The sequence below is a fragment of the Canis aureus genome, chromosome 10 (assembly GCF_053574225.1).
Source record: "Canis aureus isolate CA01 chromosome 10, VMU_Caureus_v.1.0, whole genome shotgun sequence".
In the NCBI taxonomy this organism is placed as follows: Eukaryota; Metazoa; Chordata; class Mammalia; order Carnivora; family Canidae; genus Canis; species Canis aureus.
In genome coordinates this window covers 39,683,587-39,711,171 of record NC_135620.1, presented here as the reverse complement: position 1 = coordinate 39,711,171, position 27,585 = coordinate 39,683,587, and the positions used below count along the sequence as shown (strand labels likewise).

Below are 27,585 nucleotides of genomic sequence, written 5' to 3'. Positions count from 1 at the left end.
CCTCAGATAGAGAGATACATCCTCCAAAGAAATTGTTAGAATTTCATAAATTTGTTCGAAACTGGATCAGCTTCTGGTATTCAGGAAGCTTTGATCTTTTCTCTTCCCTACCATTTTCTTATACAACCCCAGTTCTGACTAGTTGTGCTGGTAAGTAATTCCTCTGTCAGGTTAAATGCCTCCACTCTCTCAATTACTTGTGACCTCAGTGGATTTGAGAAAACTCTGCAGCATGAACAGTTTCCATTATGATGTAAATCAATATTATAATATGTAACAATAATGTTTGTGAAAACTCTCAATGCTTGCCAAGTGACAAAAATTGTTTTTAGTGGCACCACTATGACAATTCCATTATGGCCATAATTAGTTCATATTATTCAATTTCCTTTTTGGTATAAATTATGTAATAATTAGACTTGCTCATGAGGTTTGCATATGGTATCCATGTAGCAGTACTTACCAGGACTTTTCATAAACCAAATCCAAAGTGAGCTAACATATCTCAGATTTTGCATAACATCAAATGGAACAAAATTAAAACATAATTACAAGATAATGTTCTGAGAAAGAAGTAATAAAACTTAGGTGGCAATGTGTATACCATAGTAGATCACACAAAAAATCCTTGAGCAGACAATAAAAGTTTAAAAGGCAGGCTCTGCATTTTCTGAGTTTACTGAGAAATATATGTGTATCTGCATGAACCATCTGAAAATTAATTATTGTACCCTTGGGAACCTGTACCACTGTTCCTGCCCACACTTGGGGCACAAGCTTTGAGAAGAATGTGAATGTCTGTCCAGGAGAAGATGGTGGTCATGAGTGGCCACCATGAGAACTGATTTACTTAGTATTTAAAAGAGAAGTTTATGAGATAAATGTGCCCAAAAGAACCTCTTGAGAGAGGCTGTAAGGAGGCAGGGTAGAGGAGGTAGAAATAAAGCCACTTGCATGTTTGCTTTGAACATGTTCTAAATCAGTATTTTCTGAGTACACAAGAAATCCACTGGGCTCCTTTAATTCTACCGTGAGCACTTCCTAGCACAAGCTCATCACCATGAAGAGCCACACTTGAAACTTTCAGAAGTTATCCTTCCAATTCTCACAATAAAGTACAAATCACAAATAATGGCTTGATTCACAGTTATAGAGAACCCTGAATCCTGACATCTCTGTTCAACTGTGCTACTTGTTTTCATTTCAGAGCTCATTTTGGAGACTTTCAATTTTCTGCTTTTTTTTTTTTTTTTCAAAACCACCACCAGAGAAACAAACTTTCATAAAATAAATATGACTAACACTTTGAAGTAAAAATATCCACAAAGAAACCAGTATGGGAAGATGGTGGAATTTCCATTGACTCATAAAACAATTTACATATAAAGCTCCTTTTTTCTTCACTCATTTAAATTATTACCATTTCTTGTTCCAACGCGCTGGCAAAACATCAGTTATTTTCATGTGAATCCTTCACAGGCTGCCCCAAACCAACCAACACTCCAGTGAAAGGTTTGCAGCTTGCCAGACCCAGGAAAGGGTAGAAAGTTGACCCACATATTCTGTCTACTGAACTATCACGTTGCTTCCCTCTTGTCATGGACATGAGGAAATACCATCCAAACCTCTTCACATTTGCTAAAACCAACCATCACCACGAGTCAGAATTAGCGACTTGAACTTCAGTGTTTCTAAGAATAAAGAAAAGAGGCACTCTACCGGGTCTTCAGTTTTGTGACTATTCAAGAGGTCAGACAGGAAATCTTCATGAAGGCTCTCTCTCCGAATTAGCGTAAATTCCCTCAGGAAAACAGCCCCCTGGCTTTGGTCTCCGCACACCTAGGGAGATAAGATAGCCAATTAAGCCTTCAGACAGAGCCTGGAGGGAGGGGACACTGAGGAATGAGTCTCTGAGTTGAAGAAACTTCTTGGATTCATTTCAAGTCCGATTAGAGCAATCAAAAACAACGCACGCAAATACATATTAATGCGAGAGCCACTAGAATATTCTGGCATGTGGCTCCTTGGATGGATGCCAGGAAAGTCCACTGCTAAGTTGGCACCTCTTAATTGCCTGGTGTACTATGCCAAAATTCAGAGATTGTAAACTATCTTTGAGGCCAAATCAAGCGTAGATTTATTCTCTTGGGCTACCCCTCTGTATGTGGCACCCAGGTACCTCAGACCCACAGGGATCTATCCCTAGTCCCATAGATATGAGCATCTAGGTGGACCCTGATGTTCTATTAAATTATCTATGAGGTAAGGAGAAGCTGGCAGAAGCCCATAACTGACTTCCCGAATTATTCAAGTACTTTAGAACCAGATGCACTTTAGCTACTCTGGAGGAAGGTACTGGAGAACTTTTATCTGGATCTTATCACATACCAGGTTCTTTACACATGTTATCTTGCAGCAGCCCCAGGAGGTGTCTGTTACTAGCCACACTTTGCAAATTAGGAACTGGCAACAGGGTTTCAGGAATTTGGCAAGTTAGTAAGTGTTGAAAGGAGGACTCAGATACAGGTCTGACTCCAAAACCTCTTTCTTTTTATTATCACATTGTTCTACTGAGCTCCTCAAACCTCTGGCGGAGAACAAATTGTTAAGTAACTACTACATATGCAAGGGTCAGTGAATTTACCCAGGCCTCCCACTACCTCTCTGAACCTCAGTTTACTCGTTGTATGGAGTAAACTGGAATGATATTAGCATGAGTGGGCTGCTGAGAAGACAGGAGATAATACATGTAAGGTGCAGAGTACAGCGACTTACCTAGAGGAAGCATTCAACAGATAACAGCCACAGTTATTATCAAAAGCACATTCTACTCAAGGAACAATTAAAAATTTAAGCTTTTAACATACATGAAATTCTTTGACCATATTTATAATATCTGTAATGGATATTATAAATGGGTGTTGTATTATCTTCCTATTAGTTTAACATTTAATTTTTGAACATTTTCAGTTTTATACCTCTTTTATGGTATCGGTAATGTCATTAGGAATATGTGGGTGTTCATGATATTACTTTATGCCTTCTTCAATGTCTCTAATAATTCATAATAAATTAAAATAATTTTAATCCCTAAACACTTTGGAAAGGAATAGAATTTTCTGTAATTTATATCTAAATGGCCTCTGTTATACACAACATAGTATCATGGAGGTAGACAGAATCTTGGGCCCCTTTACTCTCTAGTCTCCTACCTGTGACTATATCATTCAACATGGCAAAGGGACTTTGCAGATGTAATTAAGTTTACTTATGAGCAGACTTCAAAATAGGGTTGTATCCTGGATAATCCAAGTGGGCCCAATGCAATCATCGGAGTCCTTCAAACAGAACATTCTGGGCTGAGGGCAGGAGAGAAAGTCAAAAAGCTTCAAAGTGTGACAAGGACTTGACCTGCCATTTTTGGCTTGAAGATCAAGGGGGGGGCATGTGGGAAGCTTGAGAGGAAAATATGTTCTGCCAATAACGGAGAGCTTGAAAGAGGACCTTTGCCCTAGTAGAGAACTACATCTTTGGCCAATAGTTAGATTTTAGCCCAGTGGGACTCTAACTAGGGAATCCAGCCATGCCTGCCAGACTTCTGACCTATCGAAATTTTGAGATAATACTTATGTACTGTTTTCAGCCATTAAATCTGTGGTAATTTGTTATGGCAGCAATAGAAAATGGATATTGATATTGATATTTATCAAGAGGCACAGTCAATGAGAGGTTATCTTATTACTTTTCCTGCATGGCTTCATAAGAATTAACCAGTACTGAACAAGGAGAGGTAGAATTACAGACGAATTCTTAGAAATGTAACCTTCTGGTTAACCTAACTTATTCCTGTTACCCTTAAAATTAAATTTCTCATTTCTTTTCTCATCAGAGTCAGTCATTCCTTGAGTCTGTACCTACATACACTTCAAAACCTGTCTTGACCCTGAAATTTCCCTGATCAGGGAAGCTTTCAGGGGTTCTCCACTTCGTGTCAGGTGCATTTCAAATTCATGGGTCTGGTGCTCAGGACTACTCACAGCTTTTCAAGCTCTAGATAAAGAATAGCCACACTTCTGCAACTTTTTCTCAAAAAGATCAGAACCTGAGTTTAAAGTGACCTAGAATTGGTTTATTTTAATGTCACTGTTTTCAAAAGAACTGATGTATGGCTGATTGCTACTAAAGTTCAGATTTCATTAATCATTTCTCCAACAATCCTAGGCTATTGTGAATTCTAACACCAATATGCAAAATGGTGGCCACTTTGTCATGCAATGTCATAGTTTTTAAAAGCTCAAATCTGGGATCCCTGGGTGGCGCAGCGGTTTGGCGCCTGCCTTTGGCCCAGGGCGCGATCCTAGAGACCCGGGATCGAATCCCGCATCGGGCTTCCGGTGCATGGGGCCTGCTTCTCCCTCTGCCTCTCTCTCTCTGTCTCTCTCTGGCTATCATAAATTAAAAAAAAATAAAAAATAAAAGCTCAAATCTGAAGAGACTAATCAACTTATGTGCATTTTCTTTGGGAGAACTTTTGTGCCTGTAAAAGACATGTTTCTTTTGTTAAACTGATTAAAGAAAGAGGCAAAATAACTAAAATATCCTCCAAAAGACAAAGTGAGGTGTCAAACATAAAGACTGAATATGCAATGCTATAAAAAGAAAGTAAAATCACTTTATCCATTTGGTTTATACTTTAATTCTCAATCATAACTGCATATGTGTTTTCAAAAGCATTTCTGCCTGTTTGTATTTCCCAAGAATATTGACATTTGTAAGACTCACAATTCTTACCAAGATACTCAAGTTCCCCAATACTTTTCTGTGATACCAAGGCAGAAGGTCTTAATTAAACTAAAATTCAATTTAATATTGGGAATAGATAAGAACATACAAGCTAGATAAATGTAATTATAACCATTTTCTCCCTATAGATATCTTGTGCATATCTGTTTCTAATTTAACTTCTATTCATGAACACTATTACTAATTAGGCAATGTAAAGTACCCAAATTAATTTGGTCATTATTAAGTTAGTTTTAAATATCTGTATCTAGGGATGCCTGGGTGGCTCAGCGGTTGAGCATCTGCCTTTGGCTCAGGTTGTGAACCCGCAATCATGGGATCGAGTCCCACATGGGCTCTCTCCATGGAGCCTGCTTCACCCTCCACCTCTGTCTCTGCCTCTCTCTCTGTCTCTCATGAATAAATAAATAAAATCTTAAAAAAATTTTTTTTAAAAATCTGTATCTATCAAACCATGAATAATAATTATTATATTCTGTGTGAATATAATGAGATACATAAATATATAAAGATATGTAAATATGTAACTCTTACACTTCTATTTCAAGCTGATTTTTAAAATGATTATTTAAATCCAAAGTAGCGGGATGCCTGAGTGGATTAGTGGTGAGCATCTACCTTCCCCTTGGGTCGTGATCCCAGGGTTCTGGGATCAAGTCCCCCATTGGGCTCCCTGTGGGAGTCTGCTTCTCCCTCTGCCTGTCTCTGCCTCCCTGTGTCTCTCAGGAATAAATAAAATCTTTAAAAATCAATCAATCAATCAATCCAATGTAGTATCTTTTACTCATTTTTTTTCATTCACTCATATGTACACATATTTACTCAAGTGCCAGGACCTTTATTAAATAGGACATATTTCTTCCTTTCAGAGCACTCTCTTCTAACAAGTACATGGATATGACAGTCTACTAGACGCTCACCAAAAGCTACCATCTTTTCACCATCACCTAGAGCATCACCTAGAGCACATTTCCTAGCCTCCTTTGCAGTTAGAAGTGACCAAGAGTGAGTTTTAGCTGGTAAAAGTGATAGGTGAAACTCTAGGCCTGGCCATAAAAATCTCCCACATTCCTTCCTCCAGGATCTCTTGCCCTCAGGTCTGTCTGGAATGGAGACAGCCTCAGGGAAACCTTGACATCAATGGTTAAAGGTGTAAGAGGTTCCATTAGGCTGGCTCCCTGAATGACTATACCCAGGAAGGCCAGCCCATGACCTGTTCACTTACCTAACATTGTAAAATGATCAAAAAGTAACAGTCCACTGTGTTGGAATGTGTCCCTGTTAGAGACTATTTGTTACTATGGCAAACAGTGCTCTAATTAATACAATGAAAATTTCTTGGAAAGCAGAGGATGCCAGAGAATACAGAGCAAGGGTGATTACCTCTCCCAAGAAGGATTATGAAAGACTTTAAAGTGGGTTTAAAAGAAGAGTGGGGATTTATTACTTGCTGGACAAGAGGAATGGGAGTAGGGAAGTGAAGATTCTTGTTTTAGGAAGAGGGAAGAGGGGTTAAGGTTGAGATACCTTGTTTTATTTGTGTTTTAAGTAATTTAGCATGGCACGAGTGTGGGGGTACATGAGGCCACAGGATGGGGACAGATGTTGTATAATGCTCTGGGGCCGGGTTATGAATTGTGCTCACTTAAATATGGTAGCGGCCAGTCTTGCTGGGGCTTATGAGTCTGGAAGTGCAATCTGGTGGCTCTGAGGAGGTAAGACCAGAGATGACGTGACTAGTCTCAGATCACTGCAATTATTCTGATGAGACTCATGAAGATGTGAGAAGAGAGGAAAAGACGAGAAGATTTGGTGGCCAACTGAATGAAGATGGTAATTGTCAGGTTAGTCTATATTTTCTGCCTGGATTTGAGCCTAAGAGTGGAGTGGGTAGTAGCTCTTACAGCAAACAGGAAATATAGCAGGAGGAGCAATTATGTGAGTCAGACGCAGATTCTGGTTCCAGAGAAGTGGAGCCTGAGGGGCCTTGGGCAAAGGAAGGTGAGCTTTGTGCACTGGATAGACACTGGTCTAAGGATGATATGTAAGTGTTGGCATCATAGGGGGAGTGGATGATACTTTGGGATGGTTGAGTTTGCCAAGGGAAGAGTATGGAGCATGCGAAGGTATGAGAGCTGAGATAAGAAACATCTGGGGAGCAGTGACACTTACCATGCAACATGGATCTATCTCTAACGTCCCCTTTATGCCAACAGAAAATATTAACAAGGACAATCCAAACATACTTCATTTCATCACCTTTAGGCATGCTTTTATTGCTTTTCCATGAAAATAATTTATGACAACATTGCATTCAACTTATTACATTTAGTTTCTTAAAAACAGCCTATGGCTCTTTGGGCTCTCAATCCCCCAGCCCCTGAATTCAACTAAATGTTGACCAGAACTTGAAAATTTCCAGGATAACTCACATTTAAAAAATTCTATTTCCCAGTGTTGGACCAGGTTTCCCAATTTTTGATTTGAAAAAAAGGTTACTTTACACCTGGATGTCAAAATTCCCCTTACAGTTATAAGGTAGTTAGCATATCATAAAAAATACATCAAAACTGGTGGCCCATTATGTTTTAGATTCAGTGGTGTTAGTTTTGCAGTCAGAAAACAGAAATGTGAGAAGTGGAGGAATTTTACACGTGGCCAGTGGCTATGTTAGGATTAGGAGTCAGAGACAGTGTCTCTAAAAACCTCAAGTCTCTGGTGGATTCAAACCTTGTTATTCATCTACAGGAAGAGGGCAAGAAACAAGTAATCATGACTGAGACACCTATCTGTTTCTACAGGGTTTCTAGATTTCATGAGGACTGCTCCTCAGAAAGCACAGACTGTCATGCGCTAGAATTTGTACCCCACGATGAAGATTGCTTCTCCAATTACAGTCTCATTTCCTGCTTCAAACATTGACTCCTCTTTCTGATCCTTGGCACACCAGAGTACTCCTTAGAGAAACCCAGGAATGTAGAAATACCAGCTCCCAGAATAGAGTCTCATTAGATCCAGGAAGGCATGGAAGCAATTTATTGTTGTGGTTTACGTTCTCTGTAAATGGGGCTGAGCGATCAAACATAAAGAGATTTTAGGGAGGTACATAGGTAAATACAGGAAACAAGGGAGTCTTTCAAGTAACTCTCTATTCTCTATACTCTACCCCCGAGAGGGAAAAGGAGGTAAAAGTAGTTTAAAATGAAAAACCAAAATCACTGAATAATAACAAAGGTTTTGTATTTGGCTTTAGGATACAATTAGAAGCTCAAACCATATCTATGTGTACTTTTGTCTTCTAATTCACACTTGCTCCTATCATAACCTGGCACCAACCATTCCCCTGCCTGACCTGACAGTGGTTCCAGAGAATACTGGTTAGTATTCTGACTCCTGATTATTAGCTCACAATGAATGTATTTGGTAGAAGAAAAGATAAGATTCCCCCCTCAGAATGTCCTACTTCTTATAAGTTTGCTCTTAGGGTTGTGACTAGGATTTGGAATATTAAAACACACAGCAACTGGTTCACATTTTGGAATCTCCACCATCATTAAGGAAGAGTTGAAATGTCTCTAGAAGTTGCAATGTTGATGATAGGAGTGGATTATGGCCAGAGCTTTGAAGCAGCCTGTAATGTTCTGGGAGAAGCCTCCATTGACTTCCAGGCTGGGAGGAAGGGATGCAGAAATAATAGAGGTTTAAACAAACAAACATGCCCTCAAATTATCAGTTTCTTGTTCTTTTTTCTTCATTTAGTTTTTCTGTGAAAACTGAAATGTAGTCAAGTTTATGTCCCGTGCTTTGGATTTCAGTTTCAATACTACTTATAATAGTGAAAGGGAATATAAGGGAAGGGAGAAGAAATGTGTGGGAAATATCAGAAAGGGAGACAGAACGTAAAGACTGCTAACTCTGGGAAACGAACTAGGGGTGGTAGAAGGGGAGGAGGGCGGGGGGTGGGAGTGAATGGGTGACGGGCACTGGGGGTTATTCTGTATGTTAGTAAATTGAACACCAATAAAAAATAAATTAAAAAAAAATAAAGTGTAGCACTGAAAATCACAGTTACATTTTTTTTCTACCAAAAGGATCTTGTAACATCTATTTGTTCCCCTATTTTGGTTCATAGTTTATTAAGAATTAAGATAGTGAAGCTATAAATTCTAATTAGAATAATCGTCTAAACAAACAACTTAGGTAACTGACTCCTGTGTTGTCTGAATACACATCTATATTTGAATGCCAATGGACAGTGAAATGATTGGGGCAAGGCTTATGAGTTCTTGGCATAAAAGGGACACTTGAATGCTTATTGAATAAATAACTGAATAGAAAGTTTTCTTGGACACAGAAAATCTCTAGCTCCAGTTCTGAGAATCCCTACCAAGTAATAGGCAGAGATAAGAATATATATGGACTCAAAGAGCCCAAAGGTGGCCCTGCCGCCCAATATCAATACCATCTGATCTCAAAATCAAAGTGATTCAGACACCCAGGGAAAGAAGAGAAAATCTGTTCCCAATATAAAAGTATGAGTAACTTCTGGTTTGAAGGAAATCAAGCCAAAGGATAAATATCCTATCACTAGCCCTTAAAATATTGATACACTAAGCCCAAAATGACAATAGTCCCAAATGAAATCTGGAGACTAAATATACTAATAAGTAGACTCTAAATAAAAATAAATATAGATGTTCCTAACTTTATTAAAGGTCCTGATATTTGGTAACAAAGTGAGTTTGCCTGACATTAATAAATTCCACTTTGCAATAAACAAGGGTCTTTGATTTGGGAAAGGAAATTAATCATTTGAAAGCCTATTCCTGTTAGGGCTATTATAGTGGACCCAAATGCAATGGGAAAAAACAATCCTGCCTAATTTCCATTGCAGTGGAAAATAGCTACTTTCCAGTGGCTCCCCTTCTATTAATCTCTATAGCTTCATTTCTGGTTAGAATATTCTAATGTAATAAGATGGGGAAATGAGTAAACAATAATTTGAATGTAAAGGATAGAAACAAATCATCAGCATATAATCTTATTAAAGAAATTTCCTCATTATAATGCAGACGGAGAAGTATTTCAGAGACTTATGAGAATATGTACCAAAATAATAGTATTTATAAATGTCTGCAAATTCATAGTCATCAGTCAGAAGAGGCTCAATCAGCTTATGCTGAGATCAGCAACTCTGTGTGCACATGTTCATAAATGTGTATAGAGAGTGCGGAGGCAGCCTCACTGAATAAATTCCTTTCATCATTGTAAGAGCCCACTTAGAAAACCATCTGCTTATCTTTGAAAGTATTGTTGTTTGTTTTGTTGGTGGGTGACTAAATCTCTTTAGACAGAGACTTTGTGATGCCAACATACCTATCTATACCTACTGCCACAGCAGGCTTGTCTGTGAAAATAAAAAGGTTCTTGAGGTGGCTTCAGGTGTCCCCAGCTAATGGCTGCCAACTATGTGAGCTGATTAGCAGTATTATACTCCCTTAAGGAAAGGCTAAATATGATCCCCAAGAAGATCGGTGGGGGGAGTTAATAAAAACATTCTTATAACCATATTTAAGCCACTGACGTTTATATACCTGGTGTTTGGAGCTTAAAAACATTTCTGTATTCTGTTTGTTCTTTTACCAACTTTAATTACCATTTCTAAGGATTGTAAAGATAATTGCTAAACAGTCAAAGCAGAAAGAAGTGAGATGGAACATACTGGTCCAAAGTGTTCAGCTGGGCCTCATAATTCCTGGTACAGATGTTCGTGCTTAGTTCAGGTCTGATTTAGAGCAACAGCTATAATATGGTTTGAGGCAAGGTGACCAGATGTAGCTGAATTTAAAGATCTGTCCCAGAATGTCAATGAAAAGAAACTCCATTACCCTAGCAAAATAATCTTTATGGTGTGGGGTTAGGGGGGTGGGGAGTAATGCTTAAAAAGATCTACTTTATCTTTAAGGTAGATAGCTACCTTGACAAGGCAAGGAGTCATTAAAACAATATCAACAAAATAAGAAACGAACAAAAACATATGGAGAAATTTACCCTCACAGAACAATGTGCTAAAAAAAAAAAAGTAGCAGAAGGAAAACCATCAAAGGGTACGCATGCCCTGTGTATAATGTGGGCTTGATCTACAGGTAAGCTGTGGCATTTCCATAACTGATTATAAACATGAGCACTGAAAAGGAAGTGCTAGAAAGAATCTTGGAGACCCTCTTCACTGGCCTCTGATCTTTTCAGATGAGGGGAAACATCCATCGCCTTCTTAGGCATCTGGTAGAGAAAACATGTGGATCTTGAGACATAGCCCTTGACATACTTAAGATGGCAAAACAGCCAAATAATTCAAGGAAGGTAGCAACTTTACCAAAATATGCTGAGAATTCTCTTCTTCCTTATCTTCTTCAAACATTTTAAGACACATTATACCCCATTCCTGCCAAGAGGAAAGCAGATAACAATTTCCAAAGTTAGGATACTCGGCTTGAGAAAGCTGGTAACAGCTGTGATTCAGATCTACATTGAGACAGTGAAAGAACATTTATAAAATAGAAAAGATGGGATTCCCTGTGCTCTACTCCTAGGTAGAAGGGCACATTATGGTCACATCTTCTAAAGACAGAGACAGAGATGGTCTTAAAATCTCTATGTGCTTAAGGATATGCCTTAAATCTTCCATGTAAAATGAAATACTCATTAATGCCAAGAATTAAGGGAGTTGAGCAGTTAGAGGAGAATTTTAAGATTTAAAAAAAAAGGAAGAACATAAAGATGTCTACAATACACATTGCAGTGGTAGAAATCAATCATCTTTGGTTGTATAGTTGGCAATGTTTATTTACATCAACATTATTATCTTGGCTTTTCTAAAGTTGCTTGGCTACAAGGAGTTGAAAGTGATGGTATCTCTCATAATTCTGAATCAAGATGAAGAGTAATTAGGGCAGAAATTCTTTCTTCATCCTTGCTCAGTTTACATAATCCTCTTGGGTGGCCATAAAGATGTGCGCCTCAGATCTCCTGTTGCAGAAAGCTTAATCGACAGGTGCCCCAAATGTACTCTGAATCCACCTCCTTGTTGCTGACCGGCTGCTCCCACCCCAGGGCTGAGCACAGCAGATACCAAAGCAGCTCTATGCTTGAGAGATGTGGAGATCCTCTGACAGGCGACTTCTGCTCCAGGACTTCCCACTGGCTGGCCAAACCTTTCTCAGCACTGCACTGTGGTGACCCTTCCTACCCAACCTTTCTGTCATCTCTTTCCCTCACTAGGGACAGCTGAGTTGCAGTCCAGTCAAAGGCTCTTCTGGCCTCCTCTGCCTCCCCCATCTTTTTCCCCAGTAAACCTCTCGCATTCCTAATCCTGTCTTGGCATCTGTTTCTGGATTTCAACTAACACAGCTTCTCTTCTTCTGACCCCAAGTGCTATTGGATTGGAACTAATGTTTTCAATTCACCATCCCTATCTATCTACAGCAAAATGGCCACTTGGTCTCCAGGATGCCAAAGAAATGTTGAGGACACTGTTAGGGTTTCTTTATACTCTCTCTGCATTGAAGTCTCAGTTAATTCTCTGCAGTATTAGGAAACAATGCTCAGAATTGGTGGATAAGAGACAGCTCTGATTCTGCCTCCTGGGTCCTCACCCAGGCTGCTTATACCAGCTCCAGGCTCCTCCCTACTCTAGCACACTTCTTTGTCCTGCTACTGAAATGCAGATAGTACATCAGATACTCACTGTATTCAGTTGGCTCAATGGCTGTAATTACACATAAAAGTGTCAAGGTCATAAGTTAAAGTACTTTATGGGCAAATCAGTCTTTCTTGGTGCATGAACTCTAGAAGCTTCTCTATCCCTGGCTAGAAGTCTTATCAACATGTGCCAATATTTCAGAGAAAAAATAGGATAGCATGGACCCAAGTAGATTTATTCCCCCTTTAAAGAAATATTTAAGCACAGCTCTACAGATAGTGCTTTAGTAGTAGTAGTAGTAGTGTAACTCAGATATATGTGAGTTCACCACACCCTCCCCACCCTGCACAGGCATATCCCCTGGCCCAATCTCTTAAGAAATGTAAACACAAAAAATTGGGAGAAATATATATCAGTACTTAAATTGTCTATGTAACCTAAAGAATCTCAAATATTTACTCAGTATCTCAAGAAAATGACCAAGAAATAGGGAGGTTTACAGTTCACACATAGCAAGCGTTCCTTAAATGTCCACTCTTCTCTCCTCACCCTTATCTGTCATTCTCAATGTACTTCACACAGATGGCAGCTGGTTCTTCAAAACTCTTTTGTCTCTCAACTCCCAAGTTATTTCTGAAATTCAGCCCATGCATTTCTTGGGGAAACAGAAGTGGACTCCAGAATAGATTTGTCATATAAATGTATTATTACTGTGTCATATATTAATAATAGTTTGTTCCTATTAAAGAAGCATAATCTTTGTAAGGAAATGAAAGCACTTAATAGGCATGCATGTGTGGGATATTTATGGATGAATGGGTATGTGTGTACGTGTGTAGTAAAAATCTCAATGTGACCCAAAAATGGGAGACCCAAGCATGTCGGATAGATGATGAGTCTATTTGCATGACGTATGGAGGAGCCTCTTGAAAAAGAATTCATTCCAGCTTGGTCTAGACACAGAGCTTTGGATATCAAAGAAAAAAAAAGAACAATTCTACATGCAAAATAGTGATTATTACTCAGATTCCACTCAGTGCAGGGAGTCTTTAAGTAAAAAACAAAAAGGTGTGGCACTAAAAACCAAGGATGAAAGGTAACAAAGCATGAAAGCTTTCTTTCCCATTTGACAGGTGGGCACTCTTGGCTTAGCACATCAGTGGCATGGACCAGAAAGAGTGCCCAGCCAGGACAGGGACTATACCAGGGGAGAAAACAGCACCTGCAGAAGGGATAGGAATAGCCAGGAGAAAAAGGGGGCTGTGACAGGAAGTGGATCACCTGTGAGCACTGCAGGTTACATGGTGCTTCTGCTCAAATTCCTAGGCATAGAAGCCTTGATGGTGGATATCACCAAAAGGGCTGGAACAGGAAAGGAAAGAAAATGGTAGCCTTTCCCTGGTAGTATAGAGTACTTGTTCATAGGTACCACCCATGGAAGCAGCCCAAAAGGATAAGGGTTTGCAAGGATCTCAAAGGTCAGTGAAAGGTAGGGCAAAATTAAGTCATATTCATCATTTAAGCTAATGAAAATGTGAATCTTTTATAAATCATTGCCTGAAAAAGCCTTGAGATCATCAATTATATGCCCCCCCCCCCCGCCATGCACACACACAACCTTTCTTCTTGACCATGAAATTACTATTATATATGTTGCTGAAGCAAGCACTTGACCATGAAATTATTAAAAATAATTTTTTTACTGGCAATTTTCACAATCCACATTTGGGTTTATACTAAAAGAAAAATCAGTAGAAGGCCAGCAATAAAATATTTTTCCTTACTTTCTATTCTATGAAAAATGAGCTCAGTGGAGCCAGGTCATGTTCAACTGGGTCTAGGTCTTGATGTTGGCGTCCATTTCCAATACTTCTCACGTGGTAACTATTTTCCAAAATAGTCCCAACTGAACCATGCCTCCTGGAATTAATGAACCTGTTTAGTGTGTCCACCCCCAACTACCCTCCCCCCACCACATACACACTAAATCTGGGTTGGCTCTGTGACTTGCTTTAACCAATAGAATAAGGTAGAAGTGGTGTCATGACAGTTTAGAGCCTAAGAGTTTTGGGACCTAGCAGCTTTCACTTTTGTATTCTGGGGAGTTCTGGATCACCAAATATGAAGTCCAGGCACCCAGCTAAAGAGGCTATGTGAAGTGACCAAATGGAGAGGGCTGTGTGGAATAGGAAAAGTCTTAAGACTATGTGGTGAGACACAGATATTCCAGTGTTCTAGTTGAGCCCAGCCTTCCACTTGTCCCTACTAAGGTACAAGATACGTGACTAAACAATCCTAGACGTTCTAGTCTAATTAAGCTTCCAAATGAGTGCAATCCTAACTGATATCACATGGAGTAGAAGAAGCATCCAGTTGAGCCCCTTTGACCCATGAAATTATGGAAGGTAATAATAACAGAGTTATTGTTTTAAACCACCAGGTTTGGTGTTAATTTATTACATAGCAATAGGTAACTGAAATACCACAGTAGTATTTATTCATTGGAGGGGGAAGGGAGAAATTTATCTCCATAGCCCATGTTTGCTTTCAGAAACACACAAAGTGTGTGTGTGTGTGTGTGGGGGGGTAGGTTTCCTTCTAGATTGTTCATATCTGGGCAGACCCGGTGGCTCAGTGGTTTAGTGCCATCTTCAGTCTGGGGCTTGATCCTGGAGGCCCTGGGCTCGAGTCCCATGTCGGGCTCCCTGTATGGAGCCTGCTTCTTCCTCTGCCTGTGTCTCCATCTCTCTCTCTGTCTCTCATGGATAAATAAATAAATAAAAATCTTTAGATTGTTCATATCTACTGAAAATTGGAATCTTAAGACAAATGTAGGAATTGACTTACAGTTGATATTCTGGGAAAAAAATAATGATCTTTCAGTAGGTCCCTCTGATTTTGTGACCCATCTTGAAATTTCAAGATTGCCTGATGCTAGATAGAAATTTCTTGTATGCTTCATTAATTTTGTGTTTAGGGTAGATAACATCAAAGCCAGCTAATGATATTGCCATATCACGGATGGTGTTATTAACATCATCTTCTTCAATATAAGTGGCTGTAGTTCCTGTAAATACTAGGTCCTTGGAAAAAGTTTCAGTGTAATACACTTCTAGTATCCTCTTCACTGTGTTTCTTCACAGATAATTTTGATAACTATGAAACGACATAAAATGATTACTTCTTAGTATAATGCCAAGTGGAGGGATTCTATTCTTCATTTTTTAAAGATTTTATTTTATTTTTTTTTGAAAGAGAGAGAGAGAGAGAGAGAGAAAGCACGAGTAGGGGCAGGGACAGAGAGATAGGCAGACTCGCACACTGAGATCATGACCTGAGCTAAAGTCAGATGCATAATGGACTGAACTACCCAGGTGTCGCTCTCTTCTTCATTTTTGTATTTTGAAAGTCCCCAAGGCCACTGCCCTTCCACACACCTTGTGGGAGGTAATAATTTGAATTATCTGAGTCTTTGCTCTTCATCCATTCTTCCTTGCTTTTTGCCAAGTACTTTTCTGCCTCAAAATGCCACCATGAGTCTGTAAGTCCCAGGGTTCAGAACCATTCTCTCTCTATATATGTTGAGTTTTATAAATATCTGAGTAGTAAATCAATGAAGGCAATTTGTTTATCAGTTGTTAATTTTAGAATTTTTAGAGCTAGAAAGAGGTTTAAAAGTCATCCAGTCTAGCTCTCTCTGGAGCCTGGAAAGAAGATAACGGACTTTCCCAAGAGCATATATTTGATGTGTCAAAGTCCAGACTACAATGTAGATTTCCAGATGCCAGTCCCATGCTCTTTCCACCCCAGGGCTCCAGTGTCTGTCTCCCTGTTTGGGCTGTCTCTCCAAATAGTTGGTAAGTATAGGATGTGGATGACATGGAATCAACAGACTGTAAGCCCAATGCATCAACAGTGAAATGTGGCTAATTAAAATGTGGGCTGCTGTTAAAAACACGGTATAAGAAATACAACATATAATAGCTTTCTTCTACTCTATGCTCAACTGACCACGAACATGGGATGCAGAGTTAATTTTTAGATCCCAAACTTTAAGGACAAATGACAAACTAACAATTTCTAAACGAGAAAATACAATGGTGACTATCTGGAAGGCATATGATAATCAACTGAATTAATTAATGGTATTTTGCCCGGCAAAGGGAAGAAGATGATTTGAGAGCTGTCTTCAAATACTTGAAAGGCCACTTCTGAGAGAGAGGGAATTTTCTTGCATCAGTCCTCCTCACCCCCTTCCTGATCTTCACTCCTTTCCCATCTACTTGCTTCTTACATTTGGACTTCTGTTGTCACTCCTCTGCTCTTTCCAAGACCACCAAGTTGGTCTTTCATCCTCTTGTCCTCTGTCATCATCCCTAATGATCATATGCTCTCTCCTGAAACCCCCTCCCCCTTGGTTTATATAATAGTTGGGAATGATTGTAACTCTGGCCATTCCTTTGATTTCTCACTTGGTAGCTCCTCCTGTGCTTCTTATCCACTAACCATAGGTGATCTCAGGGCTCTGTCCATGAGCATCTTTTCTTCCTTTTTTCTTGCCCTAGGATTTTTATTAGCTCTCAGAGAGTCAGCCATCTCTTCTGAACAGATTATTCTCAAACCCATATACGGAGCCTTGGCTCTTAAATGATCATATCCTGCACTTCCTACATCCACAATTTGAATCTTGTCATGCTCTCCACCTAGAATGGCCTCCTTCCATTTCCTCCTACTGAAATTGCATCAGTCCTTAAAGCCCTCTTTCTCTATGTGTCCTCTCCATACCCTTTAAGCACCCATATTTTTTCTTCCACTGAATCCAGAGGTCTTGCTCTTCTAATTGAGACCTGGAGTCATGTGACCTGGATAGCATAGCTCATCTCTTTCCTGTTGGGTAATTTGGGTAAATTACTTAAACCGAGTCTTAGGTTCTTCATGTGCAAATGGGGGAGAATATTACTATTTGCCTTACAGAGTTGTTGGGATGATTACATGAGTTAATATACGAAAAGTGATTTGTAAACTATAAAGTGCTATACAAACAGAGTTTGGTAGTAACATTACTACCAATGAGGTCTTTTCTTTCTTCCAGCAATATAAGCTAGCAGAGTATGTTCAGTCAAATAAATTAGTATTTCCATCTTGACTGACTCACTTGGCTGGAAAAACATGTGGACATTCCAATGTAAACAGAATTGGGGAGGAGGTGTAGGAGACACATGTCATAATTTATTGAGATATGAGTCCTGGCACCTCATTTTTAAACAAAAAAGTACAACATATTATTACTTCGCTAATGGCATGTATTTTCATCTCTCTTGTGGTCATTTGGGAACTTGTCTTACCTCCCCTACTGGTCTATAAAGATATCAAAGTCAGAGACCCTGACCTATTGATCATCCTGGAAGTCCAAGAATAATACCTTAAACTTAGCATGTGTACAAAATTTGCTGAATGAAAATAAATTTGGCACATCTAGTTTAAGGAAAGTGGAATTCAGCCATAAGTTATCCTGATAAAATAGTTTTCAAACAATTAAATAAAGTGTCCTGAGATGAAGTTGGTTAATTGGTAGATAATGAAGATTCTGGGACTATAAGCATTTGCACAGGACCTGAAGAAAGTATTTATATAAATTCTGAGAGTCTTTCTGACTCCAAATCTGTAGATTAATTAGCTAAAGTTATTGCTATTATTTCCACTGTCATTCCCCACTTCCTCTATAAATAGTAGATAAAAATAGATGTCCAGCAATTGGTGCCAACATTTATTTCCTTGAGACCGTAGTCATGCAACAGTCTTTTCGTTTGCTTGTTTTGGGCATCTTTGGAGTACTTTCCAGTTCTTAGGCACCTGAATAATGGCCTCATTGGTCGTGCATTAGAATTACAGATGATAGATTATTCACACACATTTGAATCTGCTTATTAATCAAATAGATGGACTAGGTAATGCAGAAACTACCAAAATACATTTTCTAGACTCAAAAAATCTAACTTGAGTAATTTTAAATACAGCCCTTAAATGCCCACCGCCCCCCCCCCCCCCAACCTCTAATTGCATCACAGTCAGCTTTTCCCCTCATTCTCCTTTGGGCCTTAGCAGCTTTCCCTTCTATGTGACTATCATTGTCTCCCATTTCACAGAAAATATTAAGTCCCTTAAATGTGAATATTCTAAAATGACCACATTCCCAAATTACATGTCCCTATCCCCATGCTTCCCTTAGCCCCACACATTAACATATCTTTTCTCTGGCCTAAGGCAAATATCCTCCACCCATACTCTGAATTCTATTCACTAATATTCCTGTTGTGATCTTATTCCATTAATTATTACTCTCTCCTTCCTCCCTATCCACATATTGTCATTATTTATCTATGGTTGACCCTTTTCTGTGTTTACCTCTACATATTTAAAAGAAAAAGAGAGGGGGTGCCTGGGTGGCTCAGTCGGCTGAGCATCTGATTCTCGATTTCAGCTCAGGTCATGATCTCAGGGTCCTGAGATGGAGCCCCGCATTGAACTGTGTTCAGCAAGAAGTCTGCTTGTTTCTGTCCTTGTGCTCCTCCCTCTCCTCCCCACTGCTCACACACTCTCTTTCTCTCAAATAAATAAGTAAAATCTTAAAAAATGTCTTAAAAGAAAGGAAGAGAGGAGGAAAAGGAATGAGAGAGACAGAATATAACTCTATTTTATTCTATGCTCCTGTATCCAACATTTTTCCTTCCTCTTAGCCACTTTTCTAGAAATAAAGCTTCACTACATTTAATGGCACCACAACCTTGACCAGTAGCAACCATGAATTTTGATATCATTATCCAGCTAAAATTCCTCTGTATATGGTCATCAATGACTTCCTAGGTACCAAATATGATAGGCATTTCCCTGTTTTCATCTTACATCCACAAATCATGACTTGGTTAGCCACTATCTTTTGCTTGAAATTATCTTCTGCTTTCCTTAACCATGACACCACTCCTTTCAAGTTCTTCTTAATCTCTCTCATGGTTTGATATTCATCTGTCCATCCCTTAAACGCTGGTGTTCTTTGGTGTTCTATCCTTACACAACTTGTTTCTTATTCTATGATTTATTCCTGGAAATTTTTTCCATGACCATGGATTTAGACAGCATTTATAAGATAACACCTTTCAAAAAATATGTATCTGTAGCCCAAATTCTAGATATATGCACCCAGTTACCTATTAAGCATCCACAACCAAAGGTCCCACAGGTACCTCCAAACAAATATTTCAGTATTTCATCATGTCCACCCTTTACAGATATGCTCTTTCCCCCGCAGACTTTATCTATACTGGCAACACATTTTTCCATGTGTCCCAAGCTAGAAATCTTTTAGTGTGTGCCTAGAATCTTTTATCTTCCCCCTACACAATTCAATTGCCAAATTTTGACACTGCTGTCTTCTAAATGTCTTTCCTGCTTTACATTCCCAGATGTAGTTGGCTATCCCCTAGACTACTACAGCACCGGTTTTAGTAGTCTCTCTGTTTATTTGTTTGTTTGTTTTTTCTATTCATGAGAGACACAGAGAGAGGCAGAGACAAAGGCAGAGGGAGAAGCACACTTCCCGCAGGGAGCCTGATGTGGGACTTGATCCCAGGACCCTGGGATCACACCCTGAGCCAAAGGCAGACACTTAACCACTAAGCCACCCAGGTGCCCCCAGTCACTCTGTTTTTAATCTTATTCCTTCTTTGATCTAATGCCTGTATTGCTGCTGGAGTGAGCTTTCTAAAAAAAATTCCAGCCAAGTCTCTCTCTAGCAGAACACGCTGTAACAATTCTTTACATTTTCATGCAATTCCTCACATTTTAATGTACACCAGAGTCAACTGGACATTGACTCATTATAACAGAGATTCTGATTTAGGACATCTGGGTTTGGGCCTGAAATTTGCATTTCTAACGCATTCCCTGAAGATTCTTATGCTGTGGTCCAGCAAGCATACTTTCAGTAGCAAGTTTCTACAGATTATAACCCAACTTCCTTTTAAAGGCCCCCCAAACCTGGGCACCTGCGTGGCTCAGTCGGTTCAGTGTCCAACTCTTGATTTTGGCTCAGGTCATGATCTCAGTGTCCACGCTCAGCATGGAGTCTGCTTGAGATTCTCTCCCTCTGCTCATCCCCATGCTTGCTCTCTCTCTCAAAATAAACAAAGAAAATCTTTAAAGGCCCCCCAAGCAGTTTTTTGGCCCTCTACTTATCATTGCATCCTTTTCTCCAACTCTTTCCTCCTTTGCTCTTAATGCTCCAGCATCACTGAATGGTTTGTGAATGTTCAAACACATAGTGATCATCTGCTTCTCTATGCCTATACACTTTCAGTTCCAAATGCCTTGCATGCCCACCTACAGATGTCTATTGGTTAGCTCCTACTCAGCTCACCTCTATCTAGGCAAGTCTGTCTCCCTCCCCACTCCAGAGTATTAGCTCCTTGATAGAAAAGTCTGATTCATCTCCAAGGTCCTAACCTCGTAGAGTACCTTGGCCCAAAGGAGCTAGACTCCAAAGCTTGGTTAACTGTCTACAGGATAACTCCCTTAAAAACTCCCAGTGTTCCTTAAACACTTCCCATGCAAGCTGATAATCATAAAACAGAAACTCCAGTGAAATAAATATAGATGACTTTTCCTTTTTGAGATTAAAACAAATACTAAATTGGGAGTAGATGAGGAAAAGATATATAATGTAAGCACATATTACATACATATACATATAAAGTTATTATATTAATACATATTACATATAAAGTTCTATCTTTAATCAACCGGAATTTAGGCAAATTTATCACTAATAAAAAATGTTTTCATGTTTTTCAAACTGCTTCACCAAACTCTTTTATTTAAATGTGTCCTCTGAGTACATAACTAAATGTGCTAAATGTGTCACCAATTAAAAAATGTGTCACCAATCACAATTAGCTAATAATGAGGATTAGCTAATGAGTCATTAATTTTTAAAGCCTCACTGCCTGGAATCTAACCATCAAGTGTTATCAATATCCTGGGAAAAGTTAAACAACCAAATAAGATAAATAATTATTTACTCAGTAAAAGTAAGATTCTTTAAACTTTATAATTTTCCCTTCTTGTCTTTCCTAGACAGAACCCATGGATGCTTCCACCATTTTGCTTGTTCTTTGTAAATTTTGCATATTTTAAGTATATTTTTGCAAATTCCTATTTAACTCGACTTCAGTATCTAAACTTGACTTCAAGAGACCTTTCTATTTTACAGCTACCAAATAAATTCCTATAGTCTGTTAATAATTTTCTTCTGTCAGTGAAGTATCAGTAACTGAATGTTAAATAAACTTTTTCAAATCCAAGCTGAAAATAGGATGTACCATTTGTTTATACTATGTAAACATTTAAAAATGTGAGCTTTTTCATCTTTTGTTTAAAAAATTCCACTCCTTCCACTTCTAAAACTATATTTTTAACTCTAAAGTTTGTCAGGTTTTCTGTTATAAAAATATTACTAATTTTTAAAGGTTTTTAAGCTTTCTTTACATGAGTGAAGCAGCTTTTGATCTTTTATTACCTTATTTTATTTCAACAAATATTTATTTAGCTTCTACTATACTGTAAGAGCTGTGCTGGAGGGAGTGGACAAAGAAGTAAATATAGTCCCTGGGCACAACAGTCGTATGGTCTCGTAGAAGAATGAGAATGGTAGGTAACCATAAGAGATAGGTGTCTGGTGGTACTTTATTGGTCTTCATTTGCATCTCCTTAAGGTGTAGCAGTAACAAATTGTCAAAATAATAGTATCTGCTACATTATATAGAGATACAAGCTTCTTGCCTTGGATCCATAGAAAGTAGTGGAATCGAGTGGTTGCTCCAAGAATAATGACATGTGCTGTAAGAACTGCAAACCACTCATGTTCATTTTCAAGCCTGCTAATATATATGCCTCAGCCCCCTACCTAACAATTCTCTTGGTTGCCTTGGTCTTTTGGAACAATCTCAGGAATGGATTAATCAACAATTACCAACTGAGTCTCCACTGTGTATAAGTCTCCACTGTCTGGAAAGTCCTATTCTGCTTGCTGGGTGGTTGTGAAAACAAGACTTATAAAAAGTTAAGCACATCCACTTCTTGGGTATTTTCACCAATGTCAACAGCAGTGAGGAAGAGGGAATTCCTAACAATTACACCCTTTCTACAATAATGTAGACAGACTGGCTACAATTCGCTTTCAAGCAATGAATGGGCTGATGGAAAGTAAGGCCATGCCAAACAGGTGCTAAGTGATGGGTCATGCCACCTTCTCACCTTACCACCTACCATCTTTCTTTCTTTTTTTTTTTTCCCCTGAGTTAATGAAATACTTTGGCATCTCTTTATCAATCAGTAGCCACTAATTTCTTCAAGACCATTTATTGGATTCTTAACTTTGTTCTGTTTACAGTAGAAATTTTTCAAAATGCTCACAAATCAATAAGACATTCAGTATTATTTTTATTTCATAGTTGATGAAACTAAGTTTCAAAGTGATTACTACCTTGTCCAATAGTCCAGCTGGAACTTGAATTCAGGGCTATGTTTTCTTAGAAATTAAAACATAATATTCACTTATATAAATATTATTGGGCACCCGCATACATGAGCAACACTGTAAATAAAAGCTGGAATCAACTCAAAGGTCAGATCTCTGCCCTCAAAGAGTTAGAATCTAAAAGGAGAGGGGGGAAATGGTGGGGTTTTAACCACTTTGAAATATAGAGGAAAAAAAAAAGAAAGAAATACAGAGCAGAATTAATTTGCTTTGCATTTGTATTAAATCAAATATCATAAAAAGCTACACACGAAATTTTTTTCTTTTTATATATGTATATAATACATTCTTAAAATTGTTAAATTAAATTTATAAGAATACATTCTTATAAATTGTTTTACTCCCTTTCACCCATTTTGCCCATCCTCCTCAATCTCCTCCCTAGTCATTCCAATAGATGTGTAGTGGTAACTCATTTGCTTTCATTTGCATTTCTCCAGTGATGGATAATGTTGAACACCTTTTCATATGCTTACTTGCCATTTACGTATCTTTTCTGGTGAGGTGTCTATTCAGAGCTATTGCCCATTTGGTTTTTTATTGTTGAGTGTTAAGTGCTCTTTGTATATTTTTTTAATTTTCTAAAAAAGATTTTATTTATTTATTCATGAGAGACACACAGAGAGAGGAAGAGACCTAAGCAGAGGGAGAAGCAGGGTGGGGAGTCCATTGTGGGACTCAATCCCCTACCCCAGGATCATGCCCTGAGCAGAAGGCAGATGCTCAACCGTTGAGCCAACCAGGTGCTCCTCTTTGCATGTTTTAGATATGTTCTTTTTTTTATAGATCTTGCAAATATTTTTTCTCACTCTGTGGCTTGTTTTGTTTTTCATTCTCTTAACAGTGCTTTGGCAGAGCTGAAGAATTTCATTTTCATAAAATCTAGCTTATTGATTTTTTCTTTCATGGATTATACTTTTAGTGCTATGCCTAAAAACTCATCATCAAACACAAGGTTACACAGATTTTTTTATGTTTATTTTTGTATGTTTTAGTCTAAAAATTTAATAGTTTTGCATGTTAGGTCTATGATCCATTATTTTAGTTAATTTTTTTAAAGACTTTATTTATTAATGAGAGACACACACACACACACACACACACAGATTTTATTTATTTATTCATGAGAGAGACACAGATAGGGAGAGAGGCAGAGAAACAGGCAGAGGGAGAATCAGGCTCCATGCAGGGAGCCTGATGTGGGACTCCATCCCAGGTCTCCAGGATCAAGCCCTGGGCTGAAGGCAGCGCTAAACCTCTGAGCCACCCAGGCTACCCTGTTTTAGTTAATTTTTGCGAAAGATTTCTCTGTATTTGAGTTCATTGTATTGTTTATGGACAGTTGTTTCAGCACCATAATCATGCAATGAATGAATGGATTGTTGCAAGTTACATAAAGTTACTAATGGATTAATAAATAAAACTAACATGATGATTAAAATGCCTTTGACCTCACACCTTTAGAACGGCTACCATCAAAAAAGATAGGAGACAACAAATGCTAGTGTGGGTGTGCTAAAAAGGGAATTTAGTGGAACTGTAAAGTGGCACAGGCACTATGGAAAATAGTATAGAGAACCCTCAAAAAATTAAAGATAGAACTATCATATGGTCCAGCAGTTCTACTTCTGGGATTATATGCAAAGGAAACAAAAACGCTAACTCAAAAATATATCTGTACCCCCATGTTCATAGTAGCATGATTTATAATAGCCAAAACATGGAAACATGGAAACAACCTAAGAGTCCATTGATGAATAAATGGATAAAGAAACACACACACACACACACACACACACACACACACACACACCCCGGAACATTTTTCAGCCATAAAAAAGGAAATCCTACTGTTTGTGACAACGGATGAATCTTGAAGGCATAATTCTTAATGAAATAAGTCAGAGAAAGATAAATTTATTTCCATTGGTATATGATCTCACTTATATGTAGAATCAAAGAAAAATTAGGGTGGTGTTGGGAAGTGGAATTGGAGGAAGGTGGTCAAAAGGTACAAACTTTCAATCATACAATCAGTAAGTAATAGAAGTGTAATGTACGACATAACTGTAGCTAACTGTGCTGTATAATAAATAGTAAATTTGTTAAAAGATAAAATAAGAGTGCTCATCATGAGGAAAATTTTTCTTTTCTTTTTAATTTTTTTATTTTATCTATATAAGAAGATGGAGATTAGCTGAATTTACTGTGGTAATAATTTCACTGTATATGTAAATCAGACCATCATGCTGTATACCTGAAACTGATACAGTGATATTCATCAATTATTTCTCAAAAAAAAAATGCCGTTCAGTTTATAAAGTGTCAGGAGTCATTAACACGAGTCATTTAGAAGAAACTGAGGTTCAACAGATGTAGTCATTTGCTCAAGGCAACCACTGAAAACAAAACACGATAGTAACTGCACAATACAGTATCCACAGAGTATTATTCAAGAAGGTTCAACTCTTTTTGTTACTACTACACCCTTATGGTTTTTCTTTTCTTTTCTTCTTGGCTACTGGAGTCTCTTCTGTCTTCAATAGTCTACTTTTAATACATCCACACCACTGAGAGCGGCTTCACCTCTTCAGTTGTTAGCATTATCAGGTGCCACCCAAACAACAGCATTGCAGACCCTTCAGAAGAATGATGCTGCCCCGCCTCCCCACCTGGAACAGCTGCTCTTACAACCACTCTTAGACTCCTCTGTTATCTATGGTTTCACATCTCCCCAAGACAGCCTGCTGACCTCCTGACAGCTCTCAATACTAGGGGAGAAATGTCTCCATCATCATACCGAGTCTGGGTTTGTTTACCTGTAATGCCACAAAAGTCCCAACATTCTGAACACAGAGAATGTCTTCCACCTGGTGTCTTGGGAGGAACACTAACCAAACCAAAGATACTGAGGTACCAGTCTGAGCTGGGCAATCCTGGCCTGGCATTTCATTCTCAAAGGTATCAATTCTCTCATTTTGGTAAAGTTGGCAAATTCTCTGCCACTAAAAAAAAGCTAGTAAATTTGCAAGAATTAGTCTTAATTCAACTAAAAATGAAAGTAAATCATGGGAAAGTACCTGGGGAATCACAGGAAGGCTGAAAGGGGCATGGAACTAGGAAAAAGAAAGTGTTGACAGCCAACGTTGTGCAGGTTTGGCCGCAAGGAGACAGACAGTATTATGAACATGTCAGGTGGCTTCCACAGCTTTCGCAGAAATGCCAGTCTCAAAATGTGCCTCTGTAGTAAGTTTTAGCTCTCAAAAGCAGGAGGAATTCTACTCTTCATCTGCTCCGAAGATAATAAGAAACTGCCACGGAAACACAGGTCCAAATAGCCTTGTCGTTCCCCAGGGAATGTTTTACTCAGTTGTTAAATGTTCCCACCAGAAATCTTTTCGAAAGTCTTAAAACATATTTCATCCCCCCTCCTCCCCATTTTCCTACAGAAACAAAATTAATTGTTCCCTCCATGGCAGTTCCCTCACTTCTTTTAAAACTTTGTGAAGGAAATGTGGCTTTGTGCGGATGATTTTCGTTCCTCTAACATCTATAATGAAAGAGTCTGTTTAATGTGTTCATTGAAAGAATTATGTAAGCTCCAGTTCAGCCCTGCATGATTGCCAGGGATAAAAGAAACAAAAGGTGATTTGCACTTGAGAATTTGCAGCATGAAGTGTCTGTTAAACAAAACCAGCCGCCACCATCCTCTCGAGCAGGCACCAGGCAAGGGACGGGGACCCTTCTATAAAGCACACACACGCCTACACTTGACCCATGGGGTTCGGACAAGGGGGAACGCCAGTATGATTCCATCGGACAGAGTGACAAAAACCCTGGCTTGAGAAACACAAAAGCACATGGCAGCTCTTAGATTCGCTGCTAAGCAACACTGTCCTGCTTCCCCAGCTCCTACCCACTGACCGCCATAAAATATACAGTGAAGGGGAAGCTGCTTGCTGTGGGAAAGGAGGATGTATTCAGGGTGGAGAAGCTGCAGATCTGCTCTTTAACGTCCTTCAGTTAGAGCCAGTTGACCTGAGCTCATAAGGAATTGCTAAGTGATGGAGAGGGGAGTTTGTTCCAACCCCCCCCCCCCCCGGGGTTCCTCTGGTTCCCTTCACCTGGATGGTGGCAGAGCGTAGATGGTGGTTAAGCCCTCTGACTGCAAAGTGGATGAACTGCACTTAGCCCTGCCTGATCCAGGCTCAGTGTTGCCCAGTTAGGGGTGGAGTCAAACTGCCACCTGCAGACCACCTTATCCTTGGCACAACAAATGGCTCCTGAGCCTCTTCCTGGATGCCAGAACCGACTGGTGCTCCATGTACCTGATCTCCCTTGATCTTTAAAATCATCCCCAAAGGCAGTATTAGTCCCCCAATTTTATAGATGAGAAAACTGATGCTCAGAGGGAAGAGGTTAAAAGCAGCAGGGGCTGGATTTGAACTCATGCTTGTCTCATTCCAAAGTGTGCAGTCGTTTACGCTCT

The 27,585-nt window shown here is 39.0% G+C and overlaps 1 protein-coding gene across 3 annotated transcripts in view; it reads right to left on the bottom strand.

Annotated features, from left to right (window-relative positions):
* Positions 1-27,585, bottom strand: part of ADAMTSL1 (ADAMTS like 1) — an 873,417-nt gene that overhangs the window by 624,505 nt on the left and 221,327 nt on the right. For all 3 annotated transcript variants that reach the window (XM_077912089.1, XM_077912090.1, XM_077912093.1), the window contains exon 2: positions 1,720-1,839. In XM_077912089.1, coding sequence (XP_077768215.1) covers positions 1,720-1,839 — 120 coding nt within the window. The remainder of the gene's footprint in view (positions 1-1,719; positions 1,840-27,585) is intronic.